The sequence below is a fragment of the Ranitomeya variabilis genome, chromosome 3 (assembly GCF_051348905.1).
Source record: "Ranitomeya variabilis isolate aRanVar5 chromosome 3, aRanVar5.hap1, whole genome shotgun sequence".
NCBI lineage: Eukaryota > Metazoa > Chordata > Amphibia > Anura > Dendrobatidae > Ranitomeya > Ranitomeya variabilis.
Window position 1 is genome coordinate 721,739,574 of NC_135234.1, and position 23,155 is coordinate 721,762,728.

A 23,155-nucleotide genomic window follows, 5' to 3' on the forward strand; every position below is an offset into this window, starting at 1 on the left:
AGTAAGCAGACTTCTTTCCTATAAAATTATTATGCAATTACCCAAGATGTTGGACTATATATAGAAGGGCCAGGGCGGCAGAGAGGGGGGGGGGGGCAGGGAGGCAGAGAGAGGGGGGGGCAGGGCGGTAGAGAGAGGGGGGGGCAGGGCGGCAGAGGGAGGCCAGGGCGGCAGAGAGAGATGGGGGGCAGGGAGGCAGAGGGGGGCCAAGGAGGCAGAGGGGGGCCAGGGAGGCAGAGAGAGGGGGGCCAGGGCGGCAGAGAGAGAGAGTGGGGCCAGAGAGAGGGGGGGGGCCAGGGCGGCAGAGAGAGGGGGGGGCCAGGGCGGCAGAGAGAGAGAGGGGGGGCCAGAGAGGCAGAGAGAGGGGGGGCCAGGGAGGCAGAGAGAGGGGGGGCCAGGGAGGCAGAGAGAGGGGGGGCCAGGGAGGCAGAGAGAGGGGGGGCCAGGGAGGCAGAGAGAGGGGGGGCCAGGGAGGCAGAGAGAGGGGGGGCCAGGGAGGCAGAGAGAGGGGGGGCCAGGGAGGCAGAGAGAGGGGGGGCCAGGGAGGCAGAGAGAGGGGGGGCCAGGGAGGCAGAGAGAGGGGGGGCCAGGGAAGCAGAGAGAGGGGTGTCAGGGCTGCAGAGAGAGAGAGTGGGGCCAGGACGGCAGAGAGAGAGGGGTGTCAGGGCGGCAGAGGGGGGGCAGGGAGGCAGAGAGAGGGGGGGCAGGGCGGCAGAGAGAGAGAGGGGGGGGGGGGCCAGGGAGGCAGAGAGAGAGAGGGGGGGGCCAGGGAGGCAGAGAGAGAGAGGGGGGGGCCAGCGAGGCAGAGAGAGAGGGGTGTCAGGGCGGCAGAGAGAGGGGTGTCAGGGCGGCAGAGAGAGGGGTGTCAGGGAGGCAGAGAGAGGGGGGGCAGGGCGGCAGAGAGAGAGGGGGCAGGGCGGCAGAGAGAGAGGGGGGGCAGGGCGGCAGAGAGAGAGGGGGGGCAGGGCGGCAGAGAGAGAGAGGGGGGCCAGAGAGAGGGGGGGCCAGGGAGGCAGAGAGGGGGGGGGGGGGGGGCAGGGAGGCAGCAGAGAGAGAGGGGGGCCAGGGAGGCAGAGAGGGGGGGGGGGGGTATGGGGGAGGCAGAGAGAGGGGGGGGGGGGCCCAGGGAGGCAGCAGAGAGAGAGGGGTGTCAGGGCGGCAGAGGGGGGGCAGGGAGGCAGAGAGAGGGGGGGCAGGGAGGCAGGCAGAGGGGGGGCATGGAGGCAGAGGGGGGGCATGGAGGCAGAGGGGGGGCATGGAGGCAGAGGGGGGGCATGGAGGCAGAGGGGGGGCATGGAGGCAGAGGGGGGGCCAGGGAGGCAGAGAGAGGGGTGTCAGGGCGGCAGAGGGGGGGCAGGGCGGCAGAGGGGGGGCAGGGCGGCAGAGGGGGGGCAGGGCGGCAGAGGGGGGGCAGGGCGGCAGAGGGGGGGCAGGGCGGCTGAGAGAGGGAGGCAGAGAGAGGGGTGTCAGGGCGGCAGAGAGAGGGGCGTCAGGGCGGCAGAGAGAGGGGCGTCAGGGCGGCAGAGAGAGGGGCGTCAGGGCGGCAGAGAGAGGGGCGTCAGGGCGGCAGAGAGAGGGGCGTCAGGGCGGCAGAGAGAGGGGCGTCAGGGCGGCAGAGAGAGGGGCGTCAGGGCGGCAGAGAGAGGGGTGTCAGGGCGGCAGAGAGAGGGGTGTCAGGGCGGCAGAGAGAGGGGTGTCAGGGCGGCAGAGGGAGGGGCAGGGAGGCAGAGGGGGGCCAGAGAGAGGGGGGGGGCCAGGGAGGCAGAGAGGGGGGGGCCAGGGAGGCAGAGAGAGGGGGGGGCAGGGAGGCAGAGAGAGGGGGGGCAGGGAGGCAGAGAGGGGGGGCAGGGCGGCAGAGACAAACCTTTATATGACCGAAGTCTTTCTTAGAAGCCAGATATTGACACTTAATAGTTTGCAAGTCTGTTAGGAACCTGCTGGCTGCAACAATGCATTTTCCGGTGTGGCATAACTGTCTCCAGTGCCCTAAAACACGGCTCAGATTAAGGTTTCATCAAAAACAATTTCTCGAGTTATAGTTATATGTTAAGGGTTAATTTCCTGTTAATTAACAAAAAAATACGCATTATTAGACTAAGCCGCTGGCATCAGACAATGTTTACCCGCGTACATGCAGCTCAGCAGAGCCTGCGCGCACAAATTATCTGGAGCTTCGTAATGTGATATTTATGCAAGTCTGAGTCTCAAGAAACAAAATGACCTTTTCCTGCAGATTCCCCGGCCGGCACCAGACGATACTGGGAGTTTAGAGATACTGATCATTTACTCAGAGCTTACCTCTGTGTACAGCTCAGAGAACTTTTTAGAAGAACATCGGAAACAAAGAGACAAGGTTAAACTTGCAACAAGGCACGAAATATATAAAGGTACCGTCACACTTAGCGACGCTGCAGCGATATAGACAACGAGCCGATCGCTGGAGCGTCGCTGTTTAGGTCGCTGTAGAGACGTCAAACACAGCAGCTCCAGAACGATGCAGGAGCGATCCTGTGACGTAGCGGTAGTATATTGCACAGCGACGTAGTATATTGCCCAGCCACGTAGTATATTGCCCAGCCACGTAGTATATTGCCCAGCGACGTAGTATATTGCCCAGTGACGTAGTATATTGCCCAGTGACGTAGTATATTGCCCAGTGACGTAGTATATTGCACAGCGACGTAGTATACAGCAGAGCCACGTACTATATTGCAGAGCGACGTAGTATATTGCCTAGCGACGTAGTATACAGCACAGAGCCAAGTAGTATATTGCCCAGCCACGTAGTAGATTGCCCAGCTACGCATGTCACAGGTTAAAAAATAAAAAATAAACATACTCACCTTCCGATCCGAAGGCCCCTTGTAGTTCTAACATACTCGCCATACTTGTAGTTCTGTCGCCTGTGCGCGGTACAGGAGTCAGCTTCCGGTCTCAGGGTGTGATGACGTCGCAGTCACATGACCGTGACGTCATGGCAGGTCCTTCTGCCATATGATCCTTGATACCGGAACCTGCCGCTTGCACACAGCGGTTACCAGAGGGTGGCGAGGAATGGGAAAGGCGGCGGAAGGTGAGTATATAATGATTTTTTATTTTTTTTTATTATTTTTTAACATTAGATCCTTTTACTATTGACGCTGCATAGGCTGCGTCAATAGTAAAAACTTGGTCACACAGGGTTAATACCGGCGGTAACGGAGTGAGTTACCTGCGGCATAACGCAGTCCGTTACCGCTGGCATTAACCCTGTGTGAGCCGCGACTGCGGGGAGTATGGAGCGGCCGCCCGGCACTGACTGCAGGGGAGTAGGGAGGGACTAATTGGACTGTGCCCGTCGCTGATTGGTCGCGGCAGCCATGACAGGCAGCTGGCGAGACCAATCAGCGAATGAATAACAGTTACGGAAGTTGAGGACAGACAGACGGAAGTACCCCTTAGACAATTATATATATAGAAACGTAGAATTTTATGAGTCTGGTGGGAGAAAGAGCTGGATGCTTAAATTGCCAATTTAAAAAAATCCTCACATTGTGTGCGTTGTCAGGATTCTTTGGTGCCAGACTATCCTATGATCGCAAGGATGAGACATGAATACTCACAACCACATTCAGACTAGACGTGCGAGGCCTTGCTCAATTCACTCCTATTGAGCCAGGCCGCACATGTCTAGTGGCCAAAGTATTCATGCCACATCCAGGCAGAATGACTGCAGACGTTTCGTGCCAAACCTCGGCAACTTGCTGATCAATGAAAACCCAACTCCAACGACACCTGCTAATTCCGAAAACCAGGGCACTCAAATCCCCTATTAGGGGAATCTGGCAGTGATATAAACAACGAATAAAGGGGCAGTGATGAACCAAAAGAAATCATGTGCATATGTGAGCACAAAATGCTGGCAACATGGATAAAGTGTGGAAAAGCACATAAGGGCTCCCCAAATTATTCAATGAGGATTATTCTAATTAGAAAACATACGACCAACTGCAATGGATTCATTGTAAATTCTTGATAGTCTCTACAAAGAATTCCAGGTTCCAGAAGTCTGTGGGTGGACACCATCGTAGAACTTAAGATCTTGCATGAAACCCTGCATTCTCTATTGGCTAACTGCAGTAGAAGACGAGCTCATCAACTGTGGACACCAAGGCATCATCGTAGGACATCAATGTGCCTTCAGGTTACACCAAACACTTTTCTCCCTTCCAAAGAAACCCAGGTGTAAATAACCAAGAGCACACAAGTGTCTGCTGAGGACCCTGGAGTAGACAAGCACGTTCTGCGGAAAGATCACACTCTAGAGCTTAACGCCTAGAGGTTGCCGGGAATATGGCGAAATGCCGTGTGCCAACTGGAAAGTCTATCAGTGAAGCTATGATGCTGTAGGCTGGGCCTCTAGGTCCCAAAAAAAGGGAACACTATACAATGACATTATAGCATTCGAGAATTATACTCCTCCAGTTTGGTGGAATCAATTTTTAGAATTACATCGCAAACTCAAGCCAGCCGCATAGATGACATTTGTGATTAAATGTTGGTGGTAGCCCCAAACTTGTCACAGAAGCTCTACATACTTTAGGTAATGTAATAAATAGAAACTCACCGGAACTTTATCACTTTCATTAATACCAAATACATCTCTTCTCTTTACGGTAAAAATCTCCTCATCCCGGCAGTCGTCATCATCATCGTCCTCCTCATCTATCAGCTGGAAAGCAGATGGTCTTCCAGACTTGGTGCGCTCGGCGTCGTCTGAATCTTCCTCTTCTTCTTCGCCGTCTCCACTGGATAGTTCATCGTTCTTTGTATTCCCTTTTACGGTCCGATTTAAATTCTTTCCACTGAGTTGAGACTTAAAGTTTTCAATTTCCTCATCGCTGATGGTGCCAGGGTCCTGGACGTCCTCACTTGGTTTGCTTTCAGAACTCTTCGAGTTTTGAGCTTTCTGAAGGAACCGAACTCTTGGGGCCACAGCAAGACCCAATGACCTGACAAATCGTAAAGTTAATGTCAAAGGTAAGAAATACAAACACATTTCTAGTCTCCGTAAGAACAAAGATGAGCACTTCACTGCTGAGAGTGAAAACTTAAGCACGCTCATTTGTTTAGTGGACATTTACGAGCATGATGTGTGGGAGACTTCCTTCTACAGAAAATGAGAATCCCACCAAAGACCCAAGTGCAAGAACTTGGCAGTTTCCAATGGTCCTAAATCTATGGAGAGTCAACAGCAAATATACAGAAAAAAGGATGGTGGTCTACCTAGGCACTAGATACACAGTAGGTTCGAGGGGGAAGCAGTTTAGTAGCAGATTCCTGATGAAGACCCGGTTCATAGGTTAAATCGTGCGATGTAGCTAAGAAACGATTAGTCTCGGACCAACCACCTCTAGAACTGAAGGCAATGAAAAACTGAAAAATGCAAGTTAGACATTAGGAGTCTGAGCAGATCCTATTTAATATTGCTATGGAAAGGAATAAATATGGATTGAGAACAAAATGTGCACTATACGTGAGGTTGATGAAAGCAGCAAAACAAAATCATAACTCTAATAAAGAGACTGAAGCATAAGATCAAAGACTCAGCAGAGAAAGTCTACTTATTAACTGGAGAGCAGGAATATTGGCACTTAAGGGGTCCGCATACACTTTAAAAGGGTGGGGGACATCCTGATCGCTGGGGGCCCAATCTCTGGGACCCTCACTGATACCAAAAACAAGGGAATGGGCAGAGGTGGAGCATGCGCAGCTCCATTTTAATCTTTTGTCGATGGGACCTCCGGGGATGGGAGAGCTCAGCGCCCAGCTGGTGTCCGGTGGACCCATAGGGAATGAATGCAGTGGAGGTGCGCATGTTGAACCTCTGAAGGGGCACTGGCCACCCCCCCACAGGTCCAGGAAGAGCTCAGCCATCCTCTATAACTTCCATAATAGATACAAACCCTTTGAAAAATAAAACAGTCATATCCAGAAACGCTATTAACCAGCAGATATAGGGTTAACACATGTAAATTGCATTGAAATTACATTGATCTGCATTACTGGAGTCACGGCTACAGGGAGAAAACTAACTTATATCCTCCCTGCAGCCGCTCTCCTTTGGTCATCGGGGCAGAGTAAGTCCCTGACTAATGCTAACACCACAGCGTCCATTTATACATACATTTTCAGGAGGAATAATAGAGGAACAGCACAAGAAACATTACAACATAGAATACACTTCAGAATTGTTACAAGGGTGCAGTCGGTAAAATATGGACGACGATCGCATTGCATTGCTTGGACTGGCAGGCGGCACTCCTGACCCGAGCGTGACACCGTGTATAGAAATACAAGCTGTCACGCTCGGGTCAGGAGAGCCGCCGGCCAGTCCGAGCAGTGCGATTCAATCCCCATCCGTGTTATACGGACGTCTATCTGCATCCTTAACATGGACGACAATCGCATCTTAATGCTCGGACTGGCCAGTGGCTCTCCTGGCCCGAGCTTGTATTTCGATACAAGCGGTCATGCTTTGGTCAGGAGGGCTGCCGGCCAGTCCAAGCACTGCGATGTGATTGTCGTCCATGTTATACGGCCGTCATACTACGCCCTTAGATTAAGACTATAAGGATCCACTAAAAAGTGACAACGGGCATGCTTTAAGTCATACACTTGACCTGGAACTTTAGCACTTAAAGGGTTACCCCATAAGATCATCAAAGAAGAGCCCAGACCCTGCATAGGAAAACCCCATTAAGAGGCTATGCTCAAAAACTTGCTGTAAACTGTGCAGTCCATTTTCATCCACTTACCGTGCAAACTGTGAAAGAGGCAACTGGAAGACATCGAAGACTTCCTTGTCCTTCATTAAATAGACAGATCGCAAATAGGAAACAAAACACTAAAAAGAAACAAAAAAGTGTGTGAGATTCTTCACAGTACAAAGCAATGGTGAAAAGAAGCGAGTATCGATATCACATGGGACGCGGATGTAAACGTAGCACAACTTCTGTCTTTAAAGTGAAGATATCAAAAAGTTGTATTTAACATTAACTGCTGGGAAGAAGCGACCACCCCCATCCAAATGCCCCCTAATGTACTGCTTGTAGATTAGTAAGAAGGGGCTGGGGCGTGACTGCGGCACACGAATTCAGCATCAGACTAACGGGATTGTTTTTCCGCAAGAAAATTTCTCCAATATATCTTACATCGGTCGACATTTTAGCTAAAGTATTGTTCTTAATACGGATCTCCCGGAGTTCATTAATGCCCCGTCCTCCAGCTTCCTATTTGCCAGGGGGCAGCGAGTTCCTGATGAGTGACAGTGCGGACCAGCGGCAGGACGGGATCGCTGGCTGTATCTGCGCGTTCTCCAATGCCATCATGAGTCAAGCATCAAAGGAGCACAGTGGAGCTGAAGTTGGCTGGATCCAGCGTTCCATACGACTTCAGAGCAGCACTTACAAGCTCTTTATCAAGAAGTTTGCAAGTGCACGCTTCTTACTTAGGAATTGACCACCGCTGATGAACTATAAAATTAAAAATCCTTCCGTTCTTCAGAATCTAGGGGATTTTAATAAAAAGGTAAAACTATAAAGTTGCTTGTTTTACCTTAAAGAAGCCCTCCTCCCATCAATGGTTTTATCCTCTAAATATATTGCAGTCATCATATTATACAGCACTGTGCACTTACAATTGCTCATTTTGCCTTTCTACCCAGTCAATACTTCCCTTTTTCCATTAGGTCTATGACATGTGATTAAAAACTGGGCAACTGAATACTTCTAAGCTCGATGTAGAAACAGGAGGTCAATTTTCCCTGTATGAGTCACAAGTCACTGCAAAAGTCACTGGAGGAAGGGAAGAGGGAGCAGCTGGGTCAGGAGTTGAAGAGGGGAATGATAAACGCATTGACAAGAGTCTTCGGCTTTCTACGTAGAACAGAGAAGAATTAGCTGGGTAGAAAGGCAAATTGAGCAATTGTAAGCACCCAGAACTACATTATATGATGACTGCAATAAATTATGAAGATAGAAACTATGATAGGAGGAGGAGGAGATGGAGAAGGAGGAGATGGAGGAGGAGATGGAGGAGGAGGAGATGGAGGAGGAGGAGATGGAGGAGATAGAGGAGGAGGAGATGGAGGAGATAGAGGAGGAAGGAGGAGATGATAGAGGAGATAGAGGAGGAGGGGGAGGAGGAAGGAGGAGATGATAAAGGAGGAGATGATAGAGGAGGAAATGGAGGAGGAGGAGATAGAGGAGGAGGAGATAGAGGAGGAGGAGATAGAGGAGGAGGAGATAGAGGAGGAGGAGATAGAGGAGGAGGAGATAGAGGTGTGCTCCTTTAATCCCAATTACCTGGATGAGACTTGTGCAGAGAAAATGACAACTACTATCAGACAACCCCTTGAAAGAGCCTGTCCAAAAGGATCGGTGATAAATTTATGATTCCTGGTGTCAGACTACCGAGACATCCTGAGATCACAAAAATAGTGGTCCCAAAGTCAACTGTATGATAAGCCTGGCAGAGTACGTGTGATCGCTGCGCCAATCATTGTGTCCGGAAACACAAGCGGTCTTCTGCGGCTGCATTCCTCCAGGCTATGCTCATCCAGCGAGGGGAGAATGTACACCGACCAGTGCTGTCGGAGGGGGTCCCACACTGATCCAGTGAACAGTAGATCCCTGTAATCACTACATTAGTCCCACACACTTACCCTTTGAGCGCGTTCTTTCAGCTGCTGCTCCTGGGCCAAAAACGCCTCCAGTCGCCCTTGAACATCAAGGAGCTTCTCAGGGTTAATTCTGGGGGATAAGGGGGAAAGGAAAGAAAGAAAAGAACGTTAATAAATAGGACTTGTACAATCTCCGGCATAATGCTGCAATTCAGCTGTTCAATGTAATTTACTTTTAATTTGTTTTTCAATTAGTTTATAATGCATAATCTGCTTTTAGCTTATTACGGGGTTTAATTTTAATAATTGAAGGGAGAAAAAAAAAAGTCTTTAGCTTTAATAACAATGATGAATAATAACCATAAAGTCATTTGCAATAGTCGATGATTACAGCAAATTAGCATATTAATCTGTTACTGAGAATTGTAAAGCCGTGGATGACGGGACTATAATGTGGCTCATCGGTGACGATGCATCGATACTGCCGTGGGAACACACGATATTCCGCTAATGTGCGGGTGGCGTATTTCCATTTTAATGATAGAAGCTTTGAGCATTTGATGCAGAATATCGCCAGTGAATGGCATTATTGGAAAAAATGGAAGAATTTAGGACCCGCAGAAACGAAGTGGAGACCACGTAAACTTACAGAGCGGGGGTCAAAGAGTGCTGAGGAGCAGAAGGCATAAAAGTCGCCAACACTCTGCCGACTCCATAACTGCAGAGTCGAGACCTCCTCTGGCACAAACACTGCTCACCAGTCAGGAGCAGCTGCGTACAGCCTTACATCACCAAGCACAATACGGAGCATCGGATGGAGTAGTGTAACGGCGGAATCAATGGTCTAAAAAGCAGAAAAAAGTGTTCTGTGGAGTGACGCATCACACTACTCTATCTGATGGACGAGTCTCAGTTCGACAAAAGTAGGGAGAACAAACATGAAGATGACGTTTGGAGCTCAGTACCAGAAAAATAGAGCTTGCCACTCAAAAATGGAATGTAATTCTTATATAAACAAATCAAAATTAAAGCATAAATTCACCAGAAATGTATTAAAAGTTTTTATGAAAATATCTTGTATCTATGTATTGTGATTGTTTAGTCCAGCGGATTGACAATTGGGATCAGGAGGGAAAGTTTAGCTCTGTTGGTTCGTGCATTGTGTTCGTATATATTCACCTTCCTATTATCCTCTCCCGTTTGTCTCTTTTCAGCTATATAAGGCTACTTTCACACTTGTGTTGTGTGACGGACGTCACAATGCGTAGTTTTGGAGAAAAAACGCATCCTGCAAAGTTGCCCACAGGATGCGTCTTTTCTCCATAGACTTTCATTAGCGACACATTGCGACATATGGCCACACGTTGCATCCGTCGTGCAATGGTTGCGTCGTGTTTTTGACGGCCGCGACGCACAAAATAACGTTTTTTGTAACTTTTTTTGTGTGTCGGGTCCGCCAGTTTCGACCGCGCATGCGCGGGCGAAACTCCGCCCCCTCCTCCCCGAAACTCACAATGGGCAGCGGATGCGTTGTAAAACTGCATCCGCTGCCCACGTTGTGCTACATTAACACACTGTCCGTTGGTACGTCAGGCCGACGGCCCGTACCGACGGACTAGTGTGAAAGTAGCCTTAGTTATGTAACTATCTGCAGTCACATTGCTGAAGAAAAAAAAACATCGAAAGTAGCAACAGCACAGGCTGTGTGAAGAGAAAGCTCCTCTACAAGGAGAAACAGGAGATGGAAACGTGCCTATATCAGAGATGACCTCTCGGCTGAGGCACAGGCGGCAACAAAGATGGGACAAGAGATGCAGGTGGTGGGAGATGTCGCTTTCTAACAGTGTACGGTAAGTCCTGCTGCTCGTATACACTCAGAGAATAACATCTCCCACAGCATTCATCTGGTCCCGTCCATCCTCTTCTAATTTCCAACCTTGCTGCCTGTGCTTCAGCCGAGATCTTATCAACGTATTTGATCAGGCTAGAATACTTTTAAAATGTAAGTCATAATGGCCGTATAATCCTGATTTTAATACAAGAAGTTTCTGAATCCAGTTATAGAGCTAGAGCCGATAAGATCAAGGGCATTCAGTCTCTGCGCACCCAGCCTGACTGACAGCTGCAGTTTGTACTGTTTAGTTTGAGATCTTGGCAGAGAGGAGGGTCACTGAGGAGCTGTCAACCAGACTAGATAAATAAATAAAAAAATTAAAAAAATAAAAAAAAGATAGTGGAGAAGCAAGGGCAGTCCCTTAACTAGTAATGTACAAGTGTTTCTCACAAAATTAGAATATCATCAAAAAGTTAATTTATTTCAGTTCTTCAATACAAAACGTGAATCTCATATTATATAGATTCATTACACACAGTGATCTATTTCAAGTGTTTATTTCTGTTAATGTTGATGATTATGGCTTACAGCCAATGAAAACTCAAAAGTCATTATCTCAGTAAATTACGATTATTAACAAAAAACACCTGCAAAGGCTTCCTATGCGATTAAAAAGGTCCCTTAGTCTGTTTCAGTAGCTCCACAATCATGGGGAAGACTGCTGACTTGACAGATGTGCAGAAGGCAGTCATTAACACACTCCACAAGGAGGGTAAGCCACAAAAGGTCATTGTTAAAGAAGCTGGCTGTTCACAGAGTGCTGTATCCAAGCATATTAATGGAAGGTTGAGTGGAAGGAAACAGTGTGGTAGAAAAAGGTGCACAAGCAACCGGGAAAACCGCAGCCTTGAAAGGATTGTTATGAAAAGGCCATTCAAAAATTTGGTGGAGATTCACAAGGAGTGGACTGCTGCTGGAGTCATTGCTTCAAGAGCCACCACACACACACATATCCAGGACATGGGATACAAGTGTCACGTTCCTTGTGTCAAGCCACTCATGACCAATAGACAGCGCCCTAAGCATCTTACCTGGGCCAAGGAGAAAAAGAACTGGACTGTTGCTCAGTGGTTCAAGGTGTTGTTTTCAGATGAAAGTAAATTTTGCTTTTTATTTGGAAATCAAGGTCCCAGAGTCTGGAGGAAGAGTGGAGAGACCACAATCCAAGCTGCTGGAGGTCTAGTGTGAAGTTTCCACAATCGGTGATGGTTTGGGGAGCCATGTCATCTGCTGTTGTAGGTCCACTGTCTTTTATCAAGACCAAAGTCAGCGCAGCCGTCTACCAGAAAATATTAGAGCACTTCATGCTTCCCTCTGCCGACAATCTTTTTGGAGATGGACATTTCATTCTCCAGCAGGACTTGGCACCTGTCCACACTGCCAAAAGCACCAATACCTGGTTTTCAAACGACAGTATCACTGTGCTTGATTGGCAGCAAACTCGCCTGACCTTAACCCCATAGAGAATCTATGGGATATTGTCAAAAGGAAGATGAGACATCAGACCCAACAATGCAGACGAGCTGAAGGCTACTATCAAAGCAACCTGGGCTTCCATAACACCTCAGCAGTGCCACAGAGTGATCACTTACATGCCACGACACATTGATGCTGTAGTTGATGCAAAAGGAGCCACGACCAAGTATTAAGTGCATTTACTGAACATACATTTCAGATTTTAAAATAATTTTTTAAGCTGGTGTTATAAAGTATTCTAATTTCCTGAGATAATGACTTTTGGGTTTTCATTGGCTGTAAGCCATTATCATCAACATTAACAGAAAAAAACACTTGAAATAGATCACTCTGTTTGTAATGACTCTATATGAGTTTTACTTTTTGTATGGAAGAACTTAAATAAATTAAAGGGAACCTATCACCCCCAAAATGGAAGGTGAGCTAAGCCCACCGGCATCAGGGCCTTTTCTACAGCATTCTGTAATGCTGTAGATAAGCCCCCGATGTATCCTGAAAGAGGAGAAAAAAAGGTTAGATTATACTCACCTGGGTGGGCGGTCCGGTCCGATGGACGTCGCGGTCCGGTCTGGGGCCTCCCATCTTCTTACGATGACGTCCTTTTCTTGTCTTCACGCTGCGGCTCTGGCGCAGGCGTACATTGTCTGTCCTGTTGAGGGCAGAGCAAAGTACTGCAGTGCGCAGGCACCAGGAAAGGTCAGAGAGGCCCAGCGCCTGCGCACTGCAGTACTTTGCTCTGCCCTCAACAGGACAGACAATGTACGCCTGCGCCGGAGCCGCAGCGTGAAGACAAGAAGAGGACGTCATCGTAAGAAGATAGGAGGCCCGGACCGGACCACGACGCCCATCGGACCGGACCGCAGCGGGACCGCCCCTGGGTGAGTATAATATAACATCTTTTTCTTACCTTTCAGGATACATCGGGGGCTTATCTACAGCATTACAGAATGCTGTAGATATGCCCCTGATGCTGGTGGGCTTAGCTCACCTTCGATTTTGGTAAGACAGGTTCCCTTTATCTTTTTGATGATATTCTACTTTTTTGAGGAGCACCTGTAAGCGCATCTTAATATGCTCAACTTGTGAGCTTTGCAACCAGACACAACAAAATAGCAACAAGTCAAAGGCAGCGTCTCTTCTCCGGCCGACCACTATCCGTTCCCCTGGTGAATCAAGATAAGCAATTCCAAACCCGGATAATTTTTCAGTGCCTTCACATTCTCAGCACCCACAAGGTGCTACTATTCAAAGGTGTCTAGAACCTGACGAAAATATTTGTACAGGATCAAAAACGCGTTTTCTTATAAGCCCGTTGCAGCGTTTTACCGCATTTTATTTTTACAATATGATGATTTATTCCAATAATTTGGAAGTGGATATCAGTTCCGTAATCAGGATATGTGCACACAGGAATTTTTCTGAGAAGGTTTTGGAGCAGAAACTCCTTAAATCCTACTCTAAAATCATCAGAAACTTAAGAAGTTCTGCTCCAAAAACTCAGCACATACCTTTACACAGCATCAAACAGCCCTCCTGGTTATACCGTTGGCTAGCGAGAATCAGACTAGGCGGGCAAAGATTAAGTTTACACTTTTATAAAGGATTATTTGTTCTGACATGGATTTTCAAAGAAAGTCCATCAGCCTCATCTGGTCTAAGATCTATTCAATATGTGGCTTGTATTGTGAAATCTAACAACAGATCAGCTTTAACTAGCTGACAGTAAGAGCACAAAGACTTAGTTTTTATTTTTTAGGCACCACTATACGGGCAGAAGTTGTGGGAAGGCTCAAAGTCATCCCTCAAATTTAGTTTTACACTTTCTTCACGTACTTGATTTCGTTAATGGGCACTTTCTTCTCGTCCAGCTGTCGCACCATCCCTTTCACTTCGGATGGCAGCAGCACCAGCAAAGCTTCTCCTCCTTTCTGGTACCTGAGAACAAAAAACACAGGAAGGACTCTTAGTAAGAGGAGCAGAACTTATGTATCAGAAGCACTTGCACTCCTGGATAAGCGAGTGATGGCGAAACGCGGCAACTCAAGCGGAGGGATAGAATTGGTCACATGTATCCCCTGAAAATCAGCTTGTGTTTAAAGAAGACGTCATCTCTCTTAACTTTTGTTTCTGCAGAATTTATTATTTTACTTGCAATATAATTAAATTAATTAAAACCGGACAACTAATGGGCAGAGATTACCATACATTTCACTTTGACACATGATATAATATACACAGACATAATTTAGGGATGACATTCGTGCTTCCGAATTCTTCTTTCATTATGATGGTTGGATTGCTGCATCCGCTTCATAATTTTCCTTTGTGGCCATAATTGACATTTACATTATAAAAAAAAAAAAGAAAAAAAAAACGAACATTACAGAGAGTGCAAGACCGGAGGATATAGACAAAAAAAATAATAGATTTCTTTTAAACCTGACATAGTTATGATAGATTCTGATTTCTACTGTGTGCGGGAGGATGGAGCTTCGCCCCGGCGAGGAGATGAATGATGCGCCTGCTGAAACGGAAAGGTCGGAAAATACAAAACAAGGAGGAAACTTATTTTACCAGTGTCTCAAAGGTGAAGCAAAATAAGGAAACAGATTATATAAAGTAGCCGTATGATAAAGATGTGCAGACAGGCAGAGATCTGTCCATAAATGAACGACGATCGACGTCAATCAGCAGACGATTAAGGGCCGGTCACATAGGGGTACTCCGCTACCTCAACACATGGGATAGGTTATCAATATCAGATAGTCAAGGGTCTGACACCCGGCACCCCCACTGATCTGGTGCACAGTTGTAAACAGGTCTTCAGAGACTGAAAAGTGCCGCTCCATACACTGTTTAATGGACGCCTCCAAGTGATTTCAACTTAGGAACGTGAACCATTCTGTGAAATCCGCTGCCCCCAACTGCACCTCAACAATAAGTATGGGGTCTAAGGCTGGGTTCACATTGCGTTGAACCCGTCCGTTAGACGGACTACGTTACACCGCGGCATAACGCGGTGTAACGCAGTCCGTTAACGCCACCATTGAATCCAATGTTGGACGTGCGCTAGCGATGTGCCGTCATTGAGTGACGGACCCCGAGACGCGGGCTGCAGCGTTTCCGGGTCCGTCACCTCTAGCGCAGATAGAGCTAGCAGATGCTCTATCTGCGCTAGCGCGCTGCCATACCGGCACTTGCGTTAACAGCAGCCCGTTAACGTCCTGGATTATGCCGCTTGGTCTCTGGCTGGGAGGAAGCTTACTGCAGCAGAAATCTGCCCACATTCAGAGATCAGAGGGGATAAGCAGCAACCCTGCAGCCACTTGCCACCCAGGAAAAAGAAAAAAGGCAGTACATGACTGCATTTTCAGTTTCATCAAAGTCTACTTTCCAACATGTCACTCCTTCCTTTCCAAGCCCAGCTATGCACCCAAACAGTAGTTTTCCCCCACATATGGAGTACCAGCATATTCAGGAGAAAATGCACAACAATTTTTCTCCTGCTACTCTTGCGAAAATCAAAAATTTGGGGCCAAAAAAAATATGTATGTTTGTGGAAAATGTGCTTTTTTTTATTTTTGCGGCTCAACGTTATAAATTTCTGTGAAGCACCAGGGGTTTAACCCCTTCATGACCTTGGGATTTTCTGCTTTTCTGTGTTCGTTTTTCGCTCCCCTCCTTCCCAGAGCCATAACTTTTTTATTTTTCCGTCAATTTGGCCATGTGAGGGCTTATTTTTTGCGGGACGAGTTGTACTTTTGAACGACATCATTGGTTTTACCATGTCTTGTGCTAGAAAACGGGAACAAAATCCAAGTGCGGGGAAATTGCAAAAAAAGTGCAGTCCCACACTTGTTTTTTGTTTGGATTTTTTGCTAGGTTCTCTAAATGCTAAAACTGACCTGCCATTATGATTCTCCAGGTTAGTACGAGTTCATTGACACCTAACATGACTAGGTTATTTTTTTTATCTAAGTGGTGAAAAAAAATTCCAAACTTTGCTAAAAAAAAAAAAAAAAAAAAAAAAATTCCGCCATTTTCCGATGCTCGTAGCGTCTCCATTTTTCATGATCTGGGGTCAGTTGAGGGCTTATTTTTTGCGTGCCGAGCTGTCGTTTTTAATGATATTATTTTGGTGCAGATACGTTCTTTTGATCGCCCGTTATTGCATTTTAATGCAATGTCGCGGCAACAAAAAAACGTAATTCTGGTGTTTTGAATTTTTTTTCTCGCTACGCCGTTTAGCGATCAGGTTAAATTTTTTTTTTTTTCATAGATAGAGGGCGATTCTGAAAGCGGCGATACCAATTATGTGTAGGTTTGATTTTTTTTTATTGATTTATTTTGATTGGGGCGAAAGGGGGGTGATTTAAACTTCTATTTTTTTTTTTATTTTTTTTTTTCACTTTTGCCATGCTTCTATAGCCTCCATGGGAGGCTAGAAGCAGGCACAACGCGATCGCCTCTGGTACATAGCAGCGATCTGATGTTCGCTGCTATGTAGCAGAAATGCAGGTGTGCTGCCACAGGGTGGCGCTCACAGCTACCGTGGATCAGTAACCATAGAGGTCTCAAGGACCTCTATGGTTACAATGTAGAAGCATCGCCGACCTCCGATCATGTGACGGGGATCTGCGATGCGCTCATTTCTGCGTTTGACAGCGGCATTTAACTAGATAATAGGCGCGGGCAGATCGCGATTTTGCCAGCGCCTATTAATGGTCAAAACAGCAGACATGTCCCGGCTTTGATGCGGGCTCACCGCCGGAGCCCGCATCAAAGCAGGGGCTTCTGACCTCGGACGTACTATCCCGTCCAAGGTCAGAAAGGGGTTAAGGTGCTCACCACACATCTAGATAAGTTCCTTGAGGAGTCTATAGTTTCCAAAATGAGGGCACTTGTGGGAGGTTTCCACTGTTTAGGCACATCAGGGGGCTCTCCAAATGCGACATGGCATCCACTACGATTCCAGGCAATTTTAAGTTAAAAAAGTCAAACCATTCTGAGCCCTACCATGCGCCCAAACAGTAGTTTTTCCCTACATATAGGGTATCGGCATACCCAGGAAAAATTGCACAAAACACTTTGAGGCCCATTTTCTCCTGTTATGCTTGTGAAAATAAGAAAATTTGAGTCTAAAATAAAATGCAAAAAAAGTAAAATGTTTTTTTTCCTATAAAGCACCTCAAGGGTTAATAAAGGTCTTGAATGTGGTTTTGCCCAATTTGAAGGGTGCCGTTTTTAGAATGGTCTCACTTTTGGATATTTTCTGTAATATGGGCCCCCTAAAGTCACTTCCAATGTGATGTGGTCCCTAAAAAAATGGCTTTGTAAATTGTTGGACAAATGAGAAATTGCTGGTCAACCTTAAACACTTATAACTTCCTAACAAAAAAATACATATGATTCAAAAATTGTGCTGATGTAAATTGGATTGGACAACTTTTTATGATTAAATAAATGAATGTAATAAAAAAGGATGTGGGATCCCGTGCACAGCCCACGCAGTGTACTGCACAGCCCACGCAGTGTACTGCACAGCCCACGCAGTGTACTGCACAGCCCACGCAGTGTACTGCACAGCCCACGCAGTGTACTGCACAGCCCACGCAGTGTACTGCACAGCCCACGCAGTGTACTGCACAGCCCACGCAGTGTACTGCACAGCCCACGCAGTGTACTGCACAGCCCACGCAGTGTACTGCACAGCCCACGCAGTGTACTGCACAGCCCACGTAGTGTACTGCACAGCCCACGTAGTGTACTGCACAGCCCACGTAGTGTACTGCACAGCCCACGTAGTGTACTGCACAGCCCACGTAGTGTATTGCACAGCCCACGTAGTGTATTGCACAGCCCACGTAGTGTATTGCACAGCCCACGTAGTATATTGCACAGCCCACGTAGTATATTGCAATGTGGGCATCATATTCCTGTTAAAAAAAAAAGAATTAAAATAAAAAATAGTTATATATTCACCTTCCGGAGCCCCCGGATCCAGGCGAAGCGTTTACCGATGGTCCTCACGCGCTCCGGTCCCAAGAGTGCATTGCGGTCTCGCGAGATGATGACATAGCGGTCTCGCGAGACCGCTACGTCATCATCTCGCGAGATCGCAATGCATGGAGCGGTCACCGGAGCATCGCGAGGAGCGGGAAAGGCCTGTTGTGGATCCAAGGGGCCGACAGACGGTAAGTATATAACGATTTTTTATTTTTTTTTATTTTTTTTATTATTTTTAACATTAGATCTTTTTACTATTGATGCTGCATAAGCAGCATCAATAGTAAAAAGTTGGTCACACAGGTTTAATAGCAGCGTTAACCGAGTGTGTTACACCGCGGTCAACGCTCCCATTAACCCTGTGTGAGCGCAGACTGGAGGGGAGTAGGGAGCGGGCACTGACTGCAGGGAGGAAGGAGCGGCCATTTTGCCGCCGGACTGTGCCCGTCGCTGATTGGTCGTGGCTGTTTTGCTGCGACCAATCAGCGACTTGGATTTCCATGACAGACAGAGGCCGCGACCAATGAATATCCGTGACAGACAGACAAGAGACAGAAAGACGGAAGGGACCCTTAGACAATTATATAGTAGACTAGCTGAAGAGCCCAGCGTTGCCTGGGCATAGTAAATATCTGTGGTTAGTTATAGCACCTCACTTCTCTTATTTTCCCATCACGCCTCTCATTTTCCCCATCACATCTCTCATTTTCTCCCTCACACCTCTCATTTTCCCCCTCACTCCTCTTATTTTCCCCCTCACTCCTCTCATTCCCCCCTAACACTTGTCATTTCGACCTCACATCTGTCATTTTCCGATCACTCCACTATTTTCCCTCGCTCCTCTCATTTTGCACTCACACCTCTCATTTTCACCTCAGTATATACATGTTTGTCATCTCCCTTATATATAGTATACACCTGTATGTCATCTCCTGTATATAGTTTATACCTGTATGTCATCTCCCCTGTATATAGTATATACCTGCTGTCATCTCCCCTGTATATAGTATATACCTGTATGTCATCTCCTCCTATATATAGTATATACCTGTATGTCATCTCCTCCTGTATATAGTATATACCTGTGTGTCATCTCACCTATATATAGTATATATCTGTGTGTCATCTCCTCCTGTATATAGTATATACCTGTATGTCATCTCCTCCTATACATAGCATATACCTGTATGTCATCTCCTCCTGTATATACTATATACCTGTAGGTAATCTGCTCCTGTATATAGTATATACCTGTGTGTCATCTCCTCCTGTATATAGTATATACCTGTAGGTCATCTCCTGTATGTAGTATGTACCTGTATGTCATCTCCTCCTCTATATAGTATATACCTGTATGTCATCTCCTCCTATATGTAGTATATGTCTGTGTGTCATCTCCTCCTGTATATAGTATATACCTGTGTGTCATCTCCCCTGTAAATAGTATATACCTGTGTGTCATCTCCTCCTGTATATAGTATATACCTGTGTGTCATCTCCTCCTGTATATAGTATATACCTGTATGTCAACTCCTCCTGTATGTAGTATGTACCTGTATGTCATCTCCTCCTCTATATAGTACATACCTGTGTGTCATCTCTCCTGTATATAGTATATATCTGTGTCATCTCCTCCTGTATATAGTATATACCTGTGTGTCATCTCCCCTGTAAATAGTATATACCTGTGTCATCTCCTCCTGTATATAGTATATACCTGTGTGTCATCTCTCCTGTATATAGTATATACCTGTGTCATCTCTCCTGTATATAGTATGTACCTGTGTGTCATCTCCCCTGTAAATAGTATATACCTGTGTCATCTCCTCCTGTATATAGTATATACCTGTATGTCATCTCCTCCTATACATAGCATATACCTGTATGTCATCTCCTCCTGTATATACTATATACCTGTAGGTAATCTGCTCCTGTATATAGTATATACCTGTGTGTCATCTCCTCCTGTATATAGTATATACCTGTATGTCATCTCCTCCTGTATGTAGTATGTACCTGTATGTCATCTCCTCCTCTATATAGTATATACCTGCGTGTCATCTCTCCTGTATATAGTATATATCTGTGTGTCATCTCCTCCTGTATATAGTATATACCTGTGTGTCATCTCCCCTGTAAATAGTATATACCTGTGTGTCATCTCCTCCTGTATTATAGTATATATCTGTATGTCATCTCCTCCTGTATTAGACCTTGTTCACACATTATTTGGTCAGTATTTTTACCTCAGTATTTGTAAGCTAAAATGGCAGCCTGATAAATCCCCAGCCAACAGTAAGCCCACCCCCTGGCAGTACATATTAGCTCACACATACACATAATAGACTGGTCATGTGACTGACAGCTGCCGGATTCCTATATGGTACATTTGTTGCTCTTGTAGTTTGTCTGCTTAGTAATCAGATTTTTATTTTTGAAGGATAATACCAGACTTGAGTGTTTTAGGGCGAGTTTCGTGTGTCAAGTTGTGTGTGTTGAGTTGTGTGTGGCGACATGCATGTAGCGACTTTTGTGAGATGAGTTTTGTGTGGCGACATGCGTGTAGCAACTTTTTGTGTGTCGAGTTGCATGTGACAGGTTAGTGTAGCAAGTCGTGTGCAGCAAGTTTTGCGCATGGCGAGTTTTGCACGTGGCGAGTTTTATGTGTGTTGCCTTTTGAGTATGTGCAAGTTTTGTGTGAGGCAACTTTTGCATGTGTTGTAACTTTTGTGCATGTGGCAATTTTTCCGCGTGTGCAAGTTTTGCGTGTGGCGAGTTTTCCATGAGGTGAGTTTTGCACGTGTGGCGAGTTTTGCATGTGCAGAGTTTTGCGCGTGGCGAGTTTTGAGCGGCGACTTTTGTGTTTTGACTTTTATGTGGCGAGGTTGGTGTATGTGTGGTGAAATGTGCGCTGAGGGTGGTATATGTGTTCGAGCACGTGGTAGTGTGTGGCGCATTTTGTGTGTGTGTGTTCATATCCCCGTGGTGGTGTGGTGAGTATCCCATGTCGGGGCCCCACCTTAGCAACTGTATAGTATATACTCTTTGGCGCCATCGCTCTCATTCTTTAAGTCCCCCTTGTTCACATCTGGTAGCTGTTAATTTGCCTCCAACACTTATCCTTTCATTTTTTCCCCATTATGTAGATAGGGGCAAAATTGTTTGGTGAATTGGAAAGCGCGGGGTTAAAATTTCACCTCACAACATAGCCTATGACGCTCTCGGGGTCCAGACGTGTGACTGTGCAAAATTTTGTGCCTGTAGCTGCGACGGTTCAGATGCCAATCCCGGACATACATACATACATACATACATACATACATACATACATACATACATACATACATACATACATACATACATACACACACATTCAGCTTTATATATTAGATTGTTGTCAATGGTAAGAACAATTTACAGAATACCATCCATATCTATACCTGAAGGCCTGTTAATCAAACCACCACATTGGTTGTAAACAGAAGATGGATAGATATACACACACAGACTATACATAACATTTAAAGTAGTAAGATGCAAAGAGTAAATAGATATACCATGGATATAAAGAAACAAAAAGTAAACCGGGTATATGCAAATGCTATAAAAGTGTGACAGTATGGGAGTCTCAGAAAGGAAGAGGCGAGACAGTGCAAACAAATGAGCTGACCTAGGTGCAAAATCAAAAAACAACCGCACATAACCATGATAATAGGTTTAATACAGCTGTAAACAATGCAGACTAGTTACCATAAGAATGTGCCCCAGGGACGCCCAGTGGGGATTCCACTCTCATATTGACATGGAGGCAAATAGGTTATTACCTTCTATGTATATAGCATTCACTGCTGTCTAAAAACACAACGCAAATACACAATCATTTGTAGACCTGCATTTTGTAGCTTTTTCTTACTGACTTCATTGAAGTCAATGGGTATAAAAATGCTGCAAAGATACAGAAAAAAAAAAATATATATATATATATACATACAGTGGGGCAAAAAAGTATTTAGTCAGTCAGCAATAGTGCAAGTTCCACCACTTAAAAAGATGAGAGGCATCTGTAATTTACATCATAGGTAGACCTCAACTATGGGAGACAAACTGAGAAAAAAAAATCCAGAAAATCACATTGTCTGTTTTTTTATCATTTTCTTTGCATATTATGGTGGAAAATAAGTATTTGGTCAGAAACAAAATTTCATCTCAATGCTTTGTAATATATCCTTTGTTGGCAATGACAGAGGTCAAACGTTTTCTGTAAGTCTTCACAAGGTTGCCACACACTGTTGTTGGTATGTTGGCCCATTCCTCCATGCAGATCTCCTCTAGAGCAGTGATGTTTTTGGCCTTTCGCTTGGCAACACGGACTTTCAACTCCCTCCAAAGGTTTTCTATAGGGTTGAGATCTGGAGACTGGCTAGGCCACTCCAGGACCTTGAAATGCTTCTTACGAAGCCACTCCTTCGTTGCCCTGGTGGTGTGCTTTGGATCATTGTCATGTTGAAAGACCCAGCCACGTTTCATCTTCAATGCCCTTGCTGATGGAAGGAGGTTTGCACTCAAAATCTCACGATACATGGCCCCATTCATTCTTTCATGTACCCGGATCAGTCGTCCTGGCCCCTTTGCAGAGAAACAGCCCCAAAGCATGATGTTTCCACCACCATGCTTTACAGTAGGTATGGTGTTTGATGGATGCAACTCAGTATTCTTTTTCCTCCAAACACGACAAGTTGTGTTTCTACCAAACAGTTCCAGTTTGGTTTCATCAGACCATAGGACATTCTCCCAAAACTCCTCTGGATCATCCAAATGCTCTCTAGCAAACTTCAGACGGGCCCGGACATGTACTGGCTTAAGCAGTGGGACACGTCTGGCACTGCAGGATCTGAGTCCATGGTAGCGTAGTGTGTTACTTATGGTAGGGCCTTGTTACATTGGTCCCAGCTCTCTGCAGTTCATTCACTAGGTCCCCCCGCGTGGTTCTGGGATTTTTGCTCACAGTTCTTGTGATCATTCTCACCCCACGGGGTGGGATTTTGCGTGGAGCACCAGATCGAGGGAGATTATCAGTGGTCTTGAATGTCTTCCATTTTCTAATTATTGCTCCCACT

General features: G+C 46.2%; 1 protein-coding gene across 1 annotated transcript in view; it reads right to left on the minus strand.

Annotated features, from left to right (window-relative positions):
- The window catches only part of DDX10 (DEAD-box helicase 10), a 265,027-nt gene that overhangs the window by 171,268 nt on the left and 70,604 nt on the right, over positions 1-23,155 (minus strand). The window contains exons 10-13 of the mRNA XM_077298338.1: positions 13,866-13,967; positions 8,705-8,792; positions 6,798-6,886; positions 4,607-4,991 (exon numbers count right to left, since the gene is read on the minus strand). Of these exons, the coding sequence (XP_077154453.1) occupies positions 4,607-4,991; positions 6,798-6,886; positions 8,705-8,792; positions 13,866-13,967 (664 nt within the window). The remainder of the gene's footprint in view (positions 1-4,606; positions 4,992-6,797; positions 6,887-8,704; positions 8,793-13,865; positions 13,968-23,155) is intronic.